General features: G+C 44.9%; 1 protein-coding gene and 1 pseudogene across 1 annotated transcript; both read right to left on the minus strand.

Annotated features, from left to right (window-relative positions):
* Positions 1–324: 324 nt before the first annotated feature.
* On the minus strand, positions 325–7,273 carry LOC101562825 (annotated as a pseudogene).
* Positions 7,274–8,681: 1,408 nt separating this feature from the next.
* Positions 8,682–9,626, minus strand: LOC101563223 (olfactory receptor 2Z1). The gene has a single exon (XM_004644919.1). It carries the CDS (start codon positions 9,624–9,626, stop codon positions 8,682–8,684), a length of 945 nt encoding a protein of 314 aa, XP_004644976.1.
* Between the last annotated feature and the right edge of the window lie 8,363 nt (positions 9,627–17,989).

Raw genomic sequence — 17,989 nt, forward strand, 5'->3', positions numbered from 1 at the left:
ACAGATACAAAACTGACAGGCACCGGTGGGGTACAAGGCCCAGCAGTTCTGACTTGGGCACTGCCAGGGCCATCTGCCAGTGCCAGGCACCCCCTCTGCTCCCCTCCCACTCTCATGAGGAGGGCAGCACAGCAGCAAGAAACCCTTGCCCTCAGTGGAATTTCTTTAATAAAAAAAATGAGAAAGGTAAAAATCTAACAGGCACTAGAATTAGGAAGTTACATTTTTTGGTTAACGTTAACATTCAAAAATATTAATATTGAATCCAAAAAAGTATCTTGATCACACAAAAAGTAACCCGTATTAAAATATTAAAAAATAAGCTCTAAACACCCCCAAGAAATGAGCTAAGATTTAAATAGTCCAGAGCTGGCCGGGCCCAAGCAGCCCTCAGGACATGTTCGTCATGGGCTTGTACTTTTTGAAGCCAGTCGACTGGCCTGTGGCGTAGTGTCCACCAGCATGGTGGTGCTGCCCTGGCTGTCAGCCTTGGGCAGGTCCTCTGTGTGCTCGCTGAGCTTGATCTGGATCGCGTCCCCCTGCTCCTGACATGGGTTCTTTGTAGGAACAGGGAGGGTTGAGCAGAGTGGGGGGGGGGGTGGCAAGGACACCCCCACATCCCTCCAGGCCAGCCTCAGGCCACACCTCTGGAGCCCACCATGAGGCACAGGATGAGGGCTTTCTCGGGCCGTGTGACCTCGGTGGCTGTCCTGAACATCTGCTCTCACGTGAGGGACAAGTTCTTCTTAGGCTGGGGCTGGGCAGGGTACTAGGTATGTGGGGCCACCATGGCCACAGGAGGCATCTGTGTGGCAGGGGACACAGTTGGGCGCATGGTGGGTGTCAGGGGTGAAGTGGGAGCCACAGGTGCGGGTGCAGCAGGACCCAGACCACTGTTGTACATGGGAGCCCTCTGCTTGAACTTCAGCGTGGGGCTCAGAGTACTGGGCTCCTCAGGTGGTCGACTGGCCTGTCGGCTGGCTTCCCGGGATGATGGAGCTGGGGGCGCCTCGGAGCTGGGGACGTAAGAGGATGCAGGTACCACCCTGGGTGCAGAGGGCAGGTAGCTGGTGGATGGAAGAGTAGGCTCGCTCAGAGCCCCGAGTTTCTGTGTGGACACCAAGCCAGCCACCTAGTCTGGGGTGGCGTTCTCCACGACTGTCTCTTCCTCGGCCGGCTTCTCTACCACTTCGGCATCGAGTGTCTTCCTCCGCCGCTTGGCCTCACGGCCGGCGCCCACAGTACCCAACTGGGAGACGTCGAGAAGCTTCACACCCCTTTCCTTCTGCAACAGGGTCCTGGATGGCGGGATCGGGGTCTGGTTCCCGGCAGGGCTGAAGATGCTGGATGTGGTGGGGCTCCGGAAGGGCGCCTGCTTCAGGATGCCTTCGAGCAGGGTTGTGGTGTCCACCTTGCGGAGCAGCCCGCTGGCCTTGGCGCAGAACGGCACCCCTGTGCTCCCCTTCGGTTGCTGCGCTGTCTCCGTAGACTTCTGCAGCCACTCGGCGCGCAGCGTGCTCCTCTTGGGCTTGCGCTTCAGCTGGAAGTGCTTCACAGATGGCGTGAGCGGGCCGGCCAGTGTGGTCAGGGCATCCTTGTTCAGGTCCTGGCTCTCTAAGCTCTCCCAAAATATCTTGAACGTTGGGGTTCTGCACCTCGAGGTCAAGGTTGCGTGACCCCATGTCAGGAAAGGACTTCAGGATGTCGGCAACCATGAGGACCCAGGGGTCCGGGTCCAGGGAGGCGAGCTGGATGACCTCCAGGAGAGCAGCCTTCGTCTCGACCACCGCATGGCGCGGGAGATGTCTGAGCTCCACGGCGGATGAGAGGCGGTGGGAGCAGAGGCGGATGCTGCCGATGACCGCGGCTGTGCCGATGCGGGGCGGCGCCCATAGCGCGTGTCCGTGGCGCCCAGCTTGCTGTGCAGCCACAGGCTCGGGCCGGCACCGGCGTTTTGCAGGTTTTCAAAAAATACTCATCTGAACGATTTAGGGGGGTGATTTTGTGCTATATGGTGGGATTTTGTAGGACCGTACTGTATATGAATGTTGTTAAAATTACGCAGGTTTACGAGTTCAGAAAATGGTTAAGAATATTAGAAGTATTTTTAAAGGTGTAGGAAAGGTTTGTAAGAGTGTGGGAAGGGTTTATAAAGCCTTGCAATATATATACAAGTGCTAAAATAAATATATTGCTACTTCGCTGATTTTCACTTATCATGGGGATGACCTCCAACAAGGCCGGTGCAGCATGTGGTGCTGGGGATCAAACCCCAGGCCCTGCGCTTGCCTAAGCAGGTGCATAGTCTGCTGAGCTGATTATCTCTGCAGCCTGGGTAAGAGGTAATTTGAGTCCAAAAAGGACACCTGTGGTAAGAGCTCAGGACTCGTCTCTTGGGTGTGATGCATACTGCTATTTCCATTCCATTAGAAGAAACTGAGGCCCACTGAGTCCAGAGGAAGGAGGGTGAGGTTCGCGGGACAAATGAATGGGCACCACTAGTGACCTGAAGCAGCAGCTGGTCCCTGCCTGCCACCTCTACCTGGCCTTCCATACTAGGGCGTCTCTATCCTTCCCATCCTCTACGGTAACTAGCCTTGTCAGATGCCATTTCCCACAATAATGTCCCTTCCCTGCTGCCAGATACTGCTGTAAAATAAAAATAAAAATTGTAGGGTTGTTCAGATAGCTCAGCAGACTAAAGCACCTGCCTGGGCAGAGCACAGCGACTGGGATTCAATCCCCAGCGTGCTGTGCCGGCCCCACCCTCAAGGCGCAGACAGAGACTGAGACTGGGCGTGGTGGTGCGTCCCTGTAATCCCAGTGTTTAGGAGGCTAAAAACAGGAGGAGCACTACGAGTCTGATCTACATAGCGAGACCCGGTGGACCCTGCAGACCCTGTACCAAATACACAAAAAATAAATAAATGAAAATAAAAACTGCAGATACTCTGCTCCCATATTTTCCCTCCTTCTACCCTGAGCTTAGGGATTGGGAGACTAAAATATCCCATCCAGAATCCCTTCCCCCTCAGTCAGCTGATTCCATCCTTAGTCTTGAGTGGTGGCGTGGGTTTGGACCCAAATGCCATGTAACCTTCAGCTTGCTGTCCCATTCCTTCCTTGGCCCCTCCAAACTCTTCCCAGACCTGAGGGACTCTGAGATCATTTCCTTCTTTTATTGACCTGAAGGTAGAGGCTGGGCCACACTCCACAGCCTGTATCCACCCCATCTCTGGGCTAAATAAACCCATGCTGTAAAGAAAACTGGCCAGGAGATTAGCAGCTTGTATATACATTGCAGATGCTGCGCACACTCCCTTTCCCTGCCTTTTAATCCCTAACTTTTTACTGTCTCTCAAGAAGGTTAATTAGGATAAGGACTTACAATTCCATATATGATTAGGTTTCTAAATTTCTTTGAAAAATATGTAAATGCTTATTTCTACTTTTATAGAATTATTGTTCCTTCATATTCTGTAAGGACTTAAAGTTCAATGTATTAATATCTGATGGAAAATACCTGTTCGAGCATATGCCAAAATGTTTGATATTTCAACAGATAGGGTAAACTGAACTGCATATATTGCAGGTTAATAATTAGCTTCTCTTCTGGAGGGTCAACAACCTAAGTTAGCAGATCAAAATTGGAGAAAAGGAAGGGGTGCAAGGTCAGCCAACACCTTGGCCCTAGCCTTTCAAGGTCAGTGAAGACTCGGGACATAGGAGAACCTGTACTGTAACATCATGTAACTCATTTGTGCTCCAAATTTTCTGATCAAGAAGATTATGGAGCCACAGAGAAATGTGTTCGAGGATCTAAAGTGAGCCTGGGGAGAGTCACATGGAGAGAAAAAACATTTTCTCAAGCTTTCACAGAGAGCAAATTGGTCAAGCAATGGCTGTGACTCATCCACATGTCAGACACTGACAAAAGGATGTACAAAGTGCGGTACAGGGCTACAGGATAAATCCTGAGAGTACTTGGCTGACCTTATCAGATACAAAAGTTACATTTCTTGTTATATAGGTCTTGCTATATCTTGGTCTTAACCATCCAGCAGAAAAGTATAAAAACAAGGTATATAAAGTAAATCCATATTAATATGATGAGCTGTAAAAGGCTCAAGTCAATAACTTCTGAGGATAACCCACTAATATTATAGACTGCTAGACAGTGTTAGATTGTTTAGTTGAATTCAAACACCTATAGTAGCTAGATGCCAATAGAATATTCACCTCTGAGGGGACAAAAAAATAAAAATAAAAATAAATTTTTATAAAGATACAAAGGAAAGATCATTTCATATTTATATATACAAAATAGTTAGAATAAATTTACAGCTACTTTCACTTAACTCAATGAGAAGAAAGAGGTGTACTAACAGTGTTTGGACAGAATATCCTGTCTGCTCTTGTACTATGGATGACCACTAAGAAGATAACAATGTACAATGTATTGACTATCAAAACTGTCCTATTAATCAGCTGTGAAACTGTCTCATTCATATTTATTTCTCAATAAAAAAATAAATATATATTTTTAAAAAGAAGGTTAATTAGGGTTCTTATGGGTTAGAAATTCTCACATGCCCACCCTTTTGCCCTTTACTCCCATTACTGACCCTGGAGTTTTCCTACAAGTGCTTGACTGTGGATGGTGGAAAATCAGGGTTTGGGGGATCAGGGACATGGGTCATAGCCCACTTGGGTGGTCCTGTTCCCACGTGGTTATGTGGCTACCGTGCGCAAACCTGACTGCACTGGCAGGAGCAGCAGTTGGCCTTGCAGCGGTGAGGCACAGCAGCCCTCCTGTCCCAATAAAACCAAGAATCCAAAAATTAAAACTCATAATAAATAAATAATCCCCCAAATGCCTCTGCCTCTTCCCACACTTCCCCTCCCCTGGTTTCTAGCCAAACCTTGTTACCTGCAAACCTCAAACAATGAACCCTGCCCTCTCCCTTTCTCCTAAGCCCTCGCCCTTCTGTCCCCACCTGCCACCTCGAGGCCTCGGTCTCAGGGCTCACTGCCTGGTCAGGGAATAAGGTGTGCTGTTCAGTGTAGGGCCCTGTTGATCTGTGTGATACATTGTACCCAGGGAGAAAGCCTGGGCAGCAGGAATAAGGAAAAGATAGACAAGAAGACAAGAGCTGGGTTAGGCAGTGACCCCTCTGCCTGGCTGGTAGGAGGAGCTCCAGAACAATAGAAAGGGCCTTTATTTATACTTTTTTTTTTGGCAGAACCAGGGATTGAACTCAGATGAACTGCTTATTCTACTGAGACCTCTTATTTATACTTTTACAAAGTAACAATGGACAAAGTTGCCTAGTGACTAATAGCCCCATAGCCCCCCCCCAAGTCCAGGCAGGATGTTTTTCTTAAGATTGAGGCAGCTTGACTGCTTTAGGCAATGAAACCTTGTCCTGCCTTCCACACAGGGTCAGTTTCAGCTTCAGCAGCCCCCAACAGTTCAGGGGAAGAGGTGGTGGGAACTCTGAGGCTTGAGCGACAGGGCTGAGGGTCTCAAGGTGCAGTCCTGGGGTACAGCATCCAATGTCCCTCATCTTAAGAGCAGACACAGTAATCCATCACCGTGTTAACAATCTTGCCATAATCTGCTACTTGTCATTGAAACAGAGCACATCAAATGGAGACCTCTCAGTAGGGGTGCAGCAGGGCCCACCAGAGCCCTTGGGTGGTCTTGTTCCCATGTGGATATGTGGCTGTGGATATGTGGCTACCGTGCGCAAACCTGACTGCACTGGTGGGAGCAGCAGTTGGCCTTGCAGCGGTGAGGCACAGTGATCCAGCCCTAGCCAAAAGCCTCAGCATCCATCACGAGGGGCCTCAGCCGAGGGCTCCTCACAATCCAGGCCCAGGCTCCGGATGCAAAGCTCCAGGAGGAGGTGCAGCCCCTCAGCCCTGGGGCCCAGGGAGCTGTGGGGTGCGCTAGGACTGCACAGGAGGCAGCCAGAATGTTTATATTTTAAAATAAACTGAAATTTTATTACATTACTCTTTTGTATTTTTAGTCCCTTTTTCATATAGTTGTGCTGTCATCTCTATTATTTCTTTCCTGGCACTTATGTTGGGGATTTTTTTTTCTTTTTTTTTTTTTTTTTTTTTTTTTTTTTTTTTTTTTTTTTTGCAGAACTGGGAATTGAACTCAGGCCCTTGAGCTTGTCAGGATCTTGATTCTTTTTAACTCCTGCTGTTGTCTCTTCCAGTGATTTTAAATATTTCAATTTTTTTATATTGACAATTGTGTTTATAAATGTCCCTCTCTGTGTCGCATGTGGTGTATGTCATCGGTATCGCTATGATGAGCTTGCGCTTTCATTTGATTTGATGCATTTGTAACTTCTCACTTCCTCATTAATCCACCAGCCCCTCAAGAAAATTTTCATGTCATGCATGTTTGTGATTTGCACAGTTGTTCTTCTTTACTTCTATTTATCACACTGTGACCTGAAAAGATTGAGGTTATGATTTTGCTATTTTTGTTTTGGCTTTTTTTTTTCCATGTATGTGGTACAGGTCGATACGCAGCTTGGACTCATAGCAATCCTCCTGTTTTTGTAATGGGTTAACTGAATTTTGTGCTTTAACTGTGAGCATTATTAGGAGAAACCTCGTGCTTTCTGTTATCACTCTCTACTCAAGGCTGTTTAACAATGAATAACTGTTTCTTGTCAAGGCAGCGAGCTGAAGCAAACTCCCTCCCTAACCGTCTCCTGTAAACGTACTCAGCTTAGGATGTATCTTGTAAAAATATGCGCTTATCCCTAAACTGTGAAAGATCCCCTAGTTACAAACAGTTTGCAGCTGTGTCAAATAAATGTAGTTTTCTGTGGTTCTGTGCTGGATAACAAATTTGCTTACCAAACAGGATGGGATTTCTGTTATAAATACCTCCTGCTTCCTATGTCTGTTGTTGTATGAGAGCTGGCTGAAGACCCTGAGCTCAGTAATAAAGGCTCTTAAAACTACTATCTGGCTGATCTGGTTCCTATATTGGATGACCCATAACAGTTTTCTGCCTCCCCAGCACTGGGATTAAAGATGTGTGTCACTGCTCTGGTCACTGGCTCAGCATGCCCAGGGGCAGGGCCGGCATGGCAAGTGGTGCTTGGGATCTGATCCTGGTCCCTGAGCTTGCCTAAGCAGGCACTTAGTCTACTGAGCTATCTCCCCAACCCTATTTGATATTTTGGAAGTGAAAAGGGCTATGCAAGTCCATCTGAGAATGTGGCTCACAGGGCTCCCCCATATCAGCCTTACCTCCTAAAAGTGCCAACACCTCCACAATTGGTACCCACCTTGAGGCTCAGCACATGGCCTTGAGTGTCCACATCAGTTGCTTATAAGTTGATTATTTGCAAGACCAGTGCTGAAAGCTCATGTGGGCTATGGTGTGGATGAGTGGGAACCCTCACACATTGCAAGTGGGAATTTAAAATACTGCAATTGATGGTGCTGGGGATCAAACTCAGGACCTTGCCCTTGCTAGGCAGGAGCTTATGCCACTGAGCTATCTCCCCAGCCTAGTGATTCCATATTCATGGTTCCTCAAAACCTTAAGCACACAATTAGCACGTCACTCTAGACTTATGGACTAAAGGAGTAATGGTCTCAAGTATATGGAATTAATTTCACCCTAGGATATATGAACTAAAGGCTCAATAAACTTGACATACACTTTAAGTATGTGCAATTTTCTTAAGCCAACCTCACCATGATAGACCTGCTGAGAGATATTTTTCAAAGTTTAACTTTGCCCAGTACCTTGGTATTTGTTCACAACTGCTTGATCAGCACTACTCCTCCCCAAAATTATACGTGGCAATAGGTAATGCAGCCAGAACATAATTGTTCATGAAAGTCTCAATAAGCCCCAATTTTTACTGTATATTTTATAAATGCTTTTAAGTGTAGGCTCACTATTATTGGAAGCAGTGATTCGCATCTTCAGGAATGGGGTGCTCTAATGTCTGACCAGCCAACAACAAACACACAGATACACACACACACACACACACACACACACACACACACAAAGTTATTGCTACTTCAGAGTCACACACCACAGTGGTTGGGTTGTCTTTGGCATAAGAAGACGATCAGTTTAGTTCAGCTTTGCCACTTCCTTGCAATGCAGCTATTCATGAGTTATTTTTTTCTGAGTCTATTTTTTCTTAAACATAAAAGGTAATAACCCCTACATCTCAAAACTATAATGAGCATAAAAGGATATACAGGGGATATAGCTCAGCAGCTTAAGTGCCTGCCTGGCAAGCATAAGGTCCTGAGTTCAATCCCTGCTACCACAAAGAAAAAAAAAATCATAAAAGGATATACAATTGGTAGAGCATGTCAACAACACATGGTCTCAATGGCATAATTACCAATTCCATAACAGATCTCACCCTAACAAGGTAGGACCTATTCATGGAAATGGTACATTGTTAGAGAACTGATAGGCTACAGTGACTGAAACTGTTGCTATTGATTTCCACAAGGCCGTCATGAAAAGCATGAAACTGACTTATTATGGGGCAGAGGGAAACTACTCAGATGTTTAGGTTTGAACACAGGGTCTTGGCCCCTGGAACGCATAATTTTGGAGAGATGGGTGTGGTGCAGAGCCACTGAGGTCGCCGCAGCATTTCCTCATGTGGTCACCAGTTTGGTTTGAGTGCAGCTCTGCTCAGCACTTTCGCCAATGCCATCCTAACCTCCCGGTTTCTCAGACTGTAGATGAGGGGGTTGAGTGTGGGTGTGACGAGGCTGTAGAAAAGGGAGACCATGTTGTCCTGGTGTGGGTTGTGGTAGGCACCAGGCACCATGTACATGAACACTGCTGCACCATAAAAAAGTCCCACCACAGTGAGGTGTGAGGAGCATGTAGCGAAGGCCTTGTTTCGGGCTTCCTCTGAGTGCATGTGTAGAACAGCCTTCAACACGTGGCCGTAGGAGGCGGCGATGAGGGAAAGGGGAAGCAGAAGGATCAGCACCCCGGAAGTGGACAGCGCCAGCTCATAGGCAGAGGTGTCTGCGCAGGAGAGCTTCAGCAGGGCTGGCACCTCGCAGAAGAAGTGGTCCACGATGCGGGAGGCACAGTAGGGGAAGTGCAAGGTGATGGACGTCTGGATGCAAGCGTTGAGCACACCTGCCAGCCAGGAGGAGCTCACCATAAGCAGGCACACCTGGCGCCGCATGAGCACTGGATACTGCAGGGGATAACACACAGCAACATAACGGTCGTAAGACATGAGGGCCAGCAGGACGCCTTCAGCCACACCCATCATTGTCAGGAAAAATATTTGCGCTGCACAGCCTCCAAAAGAAATGGAACCTTCTCCCTGCAGGAAGTCTGATGCCATCTTGGGAATGGTGACCAGGGGGAAGCCAACGTCAAACAGGGAGAGCTGGCTGAGCAGAAAATACATGGGGGTGTGGAGCCGCGGGTCCACGTAGATCAAGAAGATCAGAATGGCATTACCCAGAAGGCCCACAATGAACATGGCAGCCACGAGGGTGAAGAGGAGCTGGTGTGACCCCGACCGAGCAAAGAGGCTCACCAGAATGAAGTCTGAAACCACCGATTCATTCCTATCTGTCATGTTTACTCAACATATTTTAGGAGCAAGAAAGTCCAGGAGACCAACGGCGAGAAACCCGAGTATGGTTGAAAACTGATTTTCATCCCACATATCCAATGCCATCAACTGGTAGTGACTGTGGGGGACACTGTCCCGGGAAGTGTTATAGAGTCACGACTAGAATTGGTACATAAGGGGAAATTAACAATTCTTGATCATTAAGTGATGTCTGCTGCAGTTATGGGGTAAAAGAGAATCAAAGTGCTTATTTGAATAAAACACATGGCCACACTCCATTAATCCTTTTAGTTGAAATTTTGAGTTCCAACTTAGGGGCAGTGTCAACAGAGTCTTGGTGGAATATCTCAATACTGTCCATCTCAGGAGTCCTGGTCCAAATGAGAGTGCAGGCACCAATAAAACTGGAAGGTGAAATAGGGATTGGAGCAACAATTTAAAAAAATTATCAATTTTTTAAAAACAGACAGAAACACTTGGGTCCAAATGCCTACTTGACAAGCTGGAGCAAAGAGAAATCCATCCCAGAGACCAAAGTGATGATATGAGTCCATAAAATGCAGATAATGTAGGCACAACGGTAGTATACTGGATGACTGTGGATGGTAGGCTTAATACCTGTGGGAAGTAGAGGGAGGGCTATCAATTAGTTTACCAATTATAGTTGAATTTCAGGCAGTATATGACAAATGGGTGATCAGTGCACAGTCTGAATCAATTTCTTTTTTCTTTTTCTTTAAGAACAACTTTCTTTGGATTTGGAACTCTGAATGGTTCTGTCTCTACTGTCTGACCTCCTGCCACTATGACTCCTGGATCTAGACCTGCTCCTGCTCCAGCTCAGGCTGTGGGTCCAATTCCTGCTTCTGCTTTTTTCTTTTTCTTTTCTTTTTTTTTTTTTTCCTTCTTTTTGTGGCTGGCTCAGCCCACCCCTGAGGTGGGGCTGGTGCTGCATATGGTGCCAGAGATCAATCTGCAGTACCTGCGCACTTGCCTAAGTTTGCCTAAGCAGGCGCTTTAGACTGCCAAGCAATCTTGCTGGCCCTCCTGCTTCTGCTTCTGCTTCCAGTCCGGCTGCGGCTCTGGCTCCGGCTTCTGCTCTGGTTCCGGTTCCAGTTCAGGTTCCGGCTCTTTCTCCATATGTTCAGAAATCCCAATAATGAATTTTGGGAAGCTAACAGAGACCTCTACTTATCTCCAGACCTGACTGGCTCCTCCTTTGGTAAAAACTTAGATAGGAGGGAAAGGATGGACCACCACAACGATTACTTTGAATCAATTTCAATGACTACTGTGAGCCACTAGATCCGGAAAATGCTGTGTCTCTGGTAAATACTGCCTGTGTGAGTGAGGTGGATGAGAAAGATGACCAGGGGTCAGGAGCAGCAGCCCACTTAAATCATGATTCATCCTGTCCTTATCCACCTCCGTGCTCAGCCAAACTCACCCTGATTTTGAGCTCAAGCATCAACCACAACACCAGCAGCAGAAACACAGAAAAGTAAATAGTAGAGCTGAGTGTGGAAGGTCTCCTCACAGTTCCCAAGGCAGATGGAGGAGAAGAGATGGTCTCACCCTCCATAAAATAAGTGGTGATATTCTGGGTCATCTTTTTGTTTCTAAAAACATGGGGGCCAGGGAGATGGCTCAGTAGACTATGCACTTGCCTGGCAAGCGCAAAGGCCTGAGTTCAATCCCTGGTGCCACAAAAAAAAGCAGGGGAGGGTAGGATATCTCTGTAAAAACATGGGGGCACTGGAGGCAGCCCTGTTACATGAAATAAATTTGGCACAAAAATATTCCACATATCCTAGCTTGTGTGTGGAAAACAAAATTTAATCTAAGAGAACCATAGAATACACTACTGGTTAAAAGCCTTCACAAAATGCTAGTGAGGACAGGTAAAAGATGGCTAATGCACACACGGGAGCAGCTGGAGGAGAGGAACAAAATCTAAGACACTGTAGCATGCATGTTCGTACATTTATCTAATCTAAAGTTGCTACTTTATCTAATACAAAATAAAATAGAGAGTAGGTAGGATTTTGAATGTCACCCAAACAAATAAATTATATACCCTGCAGATATGCCCCTGTGTGACATTATGCCTCATATATATGTATTGAAATGCCACCCACTGCAACTCAGAAATACATACAGCAGAAGCAGCGCAGCTCATAGCAGTCACATCCTGGAAACAACCCAAATGCCCATCAACTGGTAAATGGATAAAGAAGACGTGAGAGTTTTTATACAATGGATTACTATTCTTCCGTAAAGAAGGATATATTCAAGACATTTCTAGGAAAATGGATGCACCTTGAAATTATATTTTTTTAATGTATTTGATTGTTACAGGGTCTCACTATGCAGCTCAGACTCCTGGTGATCCTCCTGTTTTCAGCCTCCACAGCACTGGGATTACAGGCATGCACTACTACACCTGGACTCTGGCCAGCTCAGCCCACGCTGGTGGCAGGACTGGTGTGGCATGTGGTGCTGGGGATAAAACCATGGTCCTTAACTTGCCTAAGCTTGCCTAAACAGGTGCTTTAGTCCATTGAGCTATCTCACCAGCCCCTGAAACTATGCTCTTAAGTGAAATCAATTGAATGTACCTGTGTAAATACCACAGTCTCTCTGGTGTGGGAAACGGGAAGTGTAAATAAGAACCAAAATGTATAGTAGTGATAGTGAAATAGGAAGAAAGTGTTCAAATGGGAGGGGACAAAGGAGGAAGAGAGGAGGAGAGGAGAGAAAAAGAAACAAGATGAGAAAAGCAGGCCAGCGTGGAGCAAAGCTTTGTGAATGAGGAGTGGAAGAGGGGTGAAAGGGATGGCAGGGGAAGGGGAAATCATGTTGGGTGCGGGCGCAGATTTCTGTGATGAAGGGGATCATCATATACCTAAAACGCACCATGAAATCTGATTTTGAAAAAGAAATATTCAACACTGTTTGTCAATTAAAAATAAAGAGAAATCCAACTGCTGGTCAGAGATCCCATGCTTCAGCACACTGCCAAGCACATAGAACATTCTCAATGTGTCTTCACATCTATTGTTATTGTTATTGTTATAGTCACCACCCTGAGCTTGCTCAGTTCAGCCCTTCACTCCTGTTATCCATCCTTACCAGCTAGAGCCAACCTTCTCTGGCCTGGGTAGTCTGTTGTCAAGGTCTTAAAAGCCTATTTATCCCCTTCCCCACCTCCAGTGTCTTACAAATATGCTTTTGCCACGTTGACTTGACTTGGGCATGGATCATTCTGTCTTAGAGAACTGTTCCAAACACTGTAGCTTGGTGAACAGCATCCCAGACCTCAGCTACCTACTGAACATCGAGTGGCACTCCCCCTCCAAGTGGGACAACTAAAAAGATTGCCAAAAGTGCCCCCGCCCGGTGCAAAACTGTCCTCCATCGAAAAACCTCTCACTTGCAGCGAGTTTAAAGTGATCTGTACTTCTACAAACATTGCCTTAATTATACACAGTTCAAACAGCACAAGTCCCTGGAATATGACAATTATTTCTATGACTCCATGCAGAAGAATGATAATCCTCCCAACCTAGAGCCACAAACTTAGAGGCAAATATATGGACTGGTACAATAGTTTAGTGCAAGTCATTTTTTAGGGCTTTATAGTTTCCCCAAAGACTCGGACCTCGTTCTGCCCAACCACATCCCCTGCACCACAAAGACTGACTCGGTGGCAGCTGTTTCCTTTACAAAACCTGATTCTGAATCCTCAGATTCTGGAGGTGGATGGTGGCGGTGACTGCACAGTGACATACTTGATGCCACTGAGTACAGATGAAATAGGCATAAAGCTAAAATTTTGTTAGGAAACATCTGACATTGCCAGTCTTACAGAAAACCCACTACTATTAAGGACTACTTGACTATATTGGAATATTTTGCTGAATTCACATACCTACAATATTTAAATGACAATGGAATACCCTTCACCGACAAAACTAAACAATAAAGGGGATACAAATGAACGACCATCTTGTATCTGTACATTCAAAATAGTTAGGACAGACATACAGCTACATTCTCTTAATTCAATGAGAAGAAAGATTTATTCTAATAGTGTTTGTGGACAGGATATCATGTCTGCATCTTGTACAATGAATAACCACTAAGACAATAATATGCAATGTATTAATTATGGAAACTGTGCTAGTAATTGGTTATGAAACTGTCTCATTACTATTTGTTTCTCAATAAAATTATTTTTAAAAAAACAAAAGACTGCTAGGAGAGATTATTATTCATCTATGTTTTATGAATGAGAAAACATAAATTCCAGTAGTTAAGGAAGGTGGGTGGGTAGGAAAGAAAGAAGATACTCAAGTACTCATAAGTGAAATAAACCAGACACACATGTGTAAATATCATAGTCTCCCTAGTATAAGAACTCAAAGGAAGAAATACAAATAGAAAGGTGTAATACAAGTAAAAGGAAAGTAGGATCTCAAGGACTAACTAATCAAGAGAGGGAAAGGAGAAGAGCTAGGAAACATGACGTCAAGCCATACAGTTATATGTAGAAGATGAGCAAGTCAATGATCCTGAGAATCTCCAGAAGATTTTTTAATCTAGCAGTTAATTGGAAAGATTCTCACCCTGACTAACTATATATACTGATACCTGTGAACTAAGCTACTGCACTGAAGATGGTAATTTGTAATAGTAGTTTCATGCTTGGAGTGCCTGTCATTCTGGTCTTCTGAATATGGACTGCTTGTCATGACATGCCAGTTGCTGCTAGGATGTCTCTTGAGTAGATGGTTGTTCAAGAAGGGGGTGGTGAATGAAAGCAAGAGACATGAAAAGGAATATTGTGGGACTGTCCTGCTTCAAGGTGTATATGGTGAGATTTTTAGACTTATGTGTAAACATAAGAATTACATAATTCTTTATGCCTATTTTTAAAATATATTCTAATTTTTAAATGTTTTTTCATCATATTCTGTAGGGACTTAAAGTTCAACATATCAATACTTGATGAAAAATACCTGATCCATATTTTGCCTAAGATGTTTGATATGCAGACAGATAGTGAGGTTAAGCTTAACAGCCTAAGTTGTATGGTAATAATAAGCTTGTCTTCTGGATGGTTAACAGCCTAAGTTTGCAGACCAAAATTAGAGAAAAAGGAGGGCCGCAAGGAAAGCCAACATTTTGGCCCTAGCCTTCTAAGGTCAATTAAGACTCAGGACATATGAGAACTTGTACTGTAACATCATGTACCTCGGTAGTGTCCCAACATTTCTGATCAAGGAGATTATGGGGCCAAAGAGGAAAGTGATCGATGATGTAGAGTGTGCCTAAGGAGAGTCATATGGAGAGAAAAGATTCTCTCAGGCTTTCACAGAGAGCACATTGGTCAAGCAATGGCCGTGACTCATCCACATGGCTGACACTGACATAGGTTCTACAATCTGAGGTACAGGATCTCAGGATAAATCCTGAGGGGATTTCACTGACCTTATCAGACCCAAAGCTACAATTCTTGTTGCATAGGTTCTGCTCTACCTTGGTCTTAACCACCCAGCAGAAAAGTATAAAAATGAAGTATAAGAAGTAAAGCCATGCTGTTATGTTGAGCTGTAGAGGACTCAGATCAACAATTTCTGACATTGTCAATCAAGCAGAAGACCCAATACTATTATGGGCTACTGGACTCTTTTAGAATATTTTGCTGAGTTTACACACCTATAATATTCAAATAAAGGAACTAAACAAAAAAAAGGGATACAGATGAATGTCCATTTTGTATCTGTGTATTCAAAGTGGTTAGGATAGATATATACTTACATTCTCTTAATGAATAGAGTGATTTGTTCTAATGGTGTTTGTAAATAGGATATCATGTCCGCATCTTGTACAGAAATTAACCACTAGCAAGAATGTATGCAATGTGTTAATTATTAAAACTGTCCTACCAAACTGTCTCATTGTTATTTGTTTATCAATAAAATTATGGAAAAAAGAAGATACTCAAGATTTGGACAAAATAAGAATTAAATTCTAAGGCTGGGGAGATAGCTTGGCAGTCTAATCATCTGCCTGGCAAGTGCAAAGACCCAGGTTCGATTCCTGGTACTGCATGCCACGTGAGCCCTGAGCCTCAGGCATGCTATTCTCTACCAAAACTGGGCATGGTGGTGTATGCCTGTAATCCCAGCACTGGGGAGGCTGAGACAGGAGGATCACCATGAATCCAAGCTACAAAGTGAGACCCTGTACCAACAAATAAATAGCTCTCACTTCTTTCCACTATGCCCAGTCATAATCTTATTCTAAGTCACCTGAATTACCAAACTATGACACAACACTTTGATGGAATAAAGACATGAAAGGATGAAGTTATACTATCATTCTTTACCGATGACATGATATTCTACATAGCAGACCCCAAAGCCGCCACCAAAAGACTTTGAGATTTAATAAGCCAATTCAGTAGCATAGCTGGATACAAAGTCAACACCCAAAAACCAATAGCCTTCCTATACACAAACAACAGACTCACTGAGAGAGAAATTAGGGAAACCACACCCTTCACAACAGCATCCAAAAAAAAATGAAATACTTAAGAATGAATCTGACTCCACTAATTATATTGTTCATAAGATCTTCATGGACAATTTCATAGCTTGAGCACCCATAACGGAGCTCACCTAGTGAAGTTGTTGAATAACTATATTCTACAAGAAAATGGCTTATTGTAGGCGCTGATGTCAACAAATCAAGCAAAAGAGAATAAGCCACACAGGTAACTAAGAAAGTTGTCTGATTTCAAATCCTGAGCTCCCACCCCCTTCTACTTCATGGGATTCCTACTTAACTGATCTGGCTTGAAGTTCTGAGGTAAGACTTCCTACAAGATATCATTACTGTGGATGGCCAGGGTCCCCAGAAATTAAGCCAAAGGTGACCCCAACATATACCAGAAAGATTTATTCTAGTTCCAGATCTGGCCCAACATACACTGTGTAACCATGGTTATTTCATGTCTATGGCCCCAGATCCATGGACAACTTCAGGCGGCCACCCTCTCACTGTTGCCAACACATTTTATTGTTGAGTATTAACACAGGCGACCCCTTGATGTGTGTGGGTCTCCTTGGGTTTGCAACAAATGACAAATAGGGAAAATTCACTGTCTCACAATCAAACATCACCCTACAGAATAGCAAATGTCTGAATTAGATGAGAATAATCCATCCTTCCACTCAAATATGCATACCAACTGAACTCAACATGATTATAGAAACCACCACCATCTAGCTGGCCACTGACTAGTATGTAAATCATACCGGGGATCCCAGATTCCCACAGTCTTTGATTCTAAATTCTCACTATACTCACCAGACTCTGTGCACAAAGCTGAGATTCTTCTCAGTGTCCCAAGAACATGTCAACCCCACTCAGTCTAGGACAGTCCCTAATAAAACCTTCCCCTATTCCTGCAGTACACGCCTACACAGGGCCACTGCAGTGCATGTAAAGAGAGTGTCATCTTCTAGGCATGGAGCCCCTGGGGGAGCCATTACATCAGAAATCCTCAGGGCTCCCTGCATGCTAGGGAGAAAATTGGCCACAGTGGGGGCCTCGAGCCCTTTGATATTTGGATTTTCCCTGGAGGATCTTAGAAAAACAACTTATACCCATCTCTCAACTGGAAAGATGGACCGCACTGATGGATTAATTTAATATGATATACCGCTTTCTTTTCTTTGGATCTAAGTAGGAGGTGAGAGGATCCATTTTTGCAAATGTCCCCACCCCATGCTTAAAAAAATCTGAGATCCAGGAAACATCTGTTGAGTAGCAGTGAAAATGAAGGGGCAGCATTGCCCAATGTCATCCTCCCTGGTGTAGTGGTTTGTGGATTTTGCAAGGTAGACAATAAAATACAGGGCACTTTTTGTTGTTGTTACCAGGGTCTAAACTTAAGACCTTGTGCTTGCCAGGAAGATACATTTTATAGATTTCATGATCACCCAAAGAATCACATACAAGAGTGTAGATCTGTCCACACGCTAAAGACCAAAGAACACAGTTGAGGGCCTGGATGCTAATATCCTGCATGAATCCAGCTGAAGACCTAGAGCCCATAACAATGCCTCCCCCAAGTCCAGTTGGAGACAGAAATCCCCTAGAGCCCAGGACAAAGTCTCATGCAGGCCCATTTCACAGATCTGCACTGGAAAAGCCCAAAGGTCAGTGGTGGAAGCTAGGAAGTCTGTGCCAGTGGGATGAAGGATCTGTGCCAGCAGGCTGAGGGGTCTGCACTGGAACCAGGAAGCAGTGATCAAGGTAAGCACCAGGGCTCCCCCAAAGGTACCACAGCCATG

Source organism: Octodon degus, unplaced genomic scaffold (genome assembly GCF_000260255.1).
Source record: "Octodon degus isolate 3935 unplaced genomic scaffold, OctDeg1.0 scaffold00214, whole genome shotgun sequence".
In the NCBI taxonomy this organism is placed as follows: Eukaryota; Metazoa; Chordata; class Mammalia; order Rodentia; family Octodontidae; genus Octodon; species Octodon degus.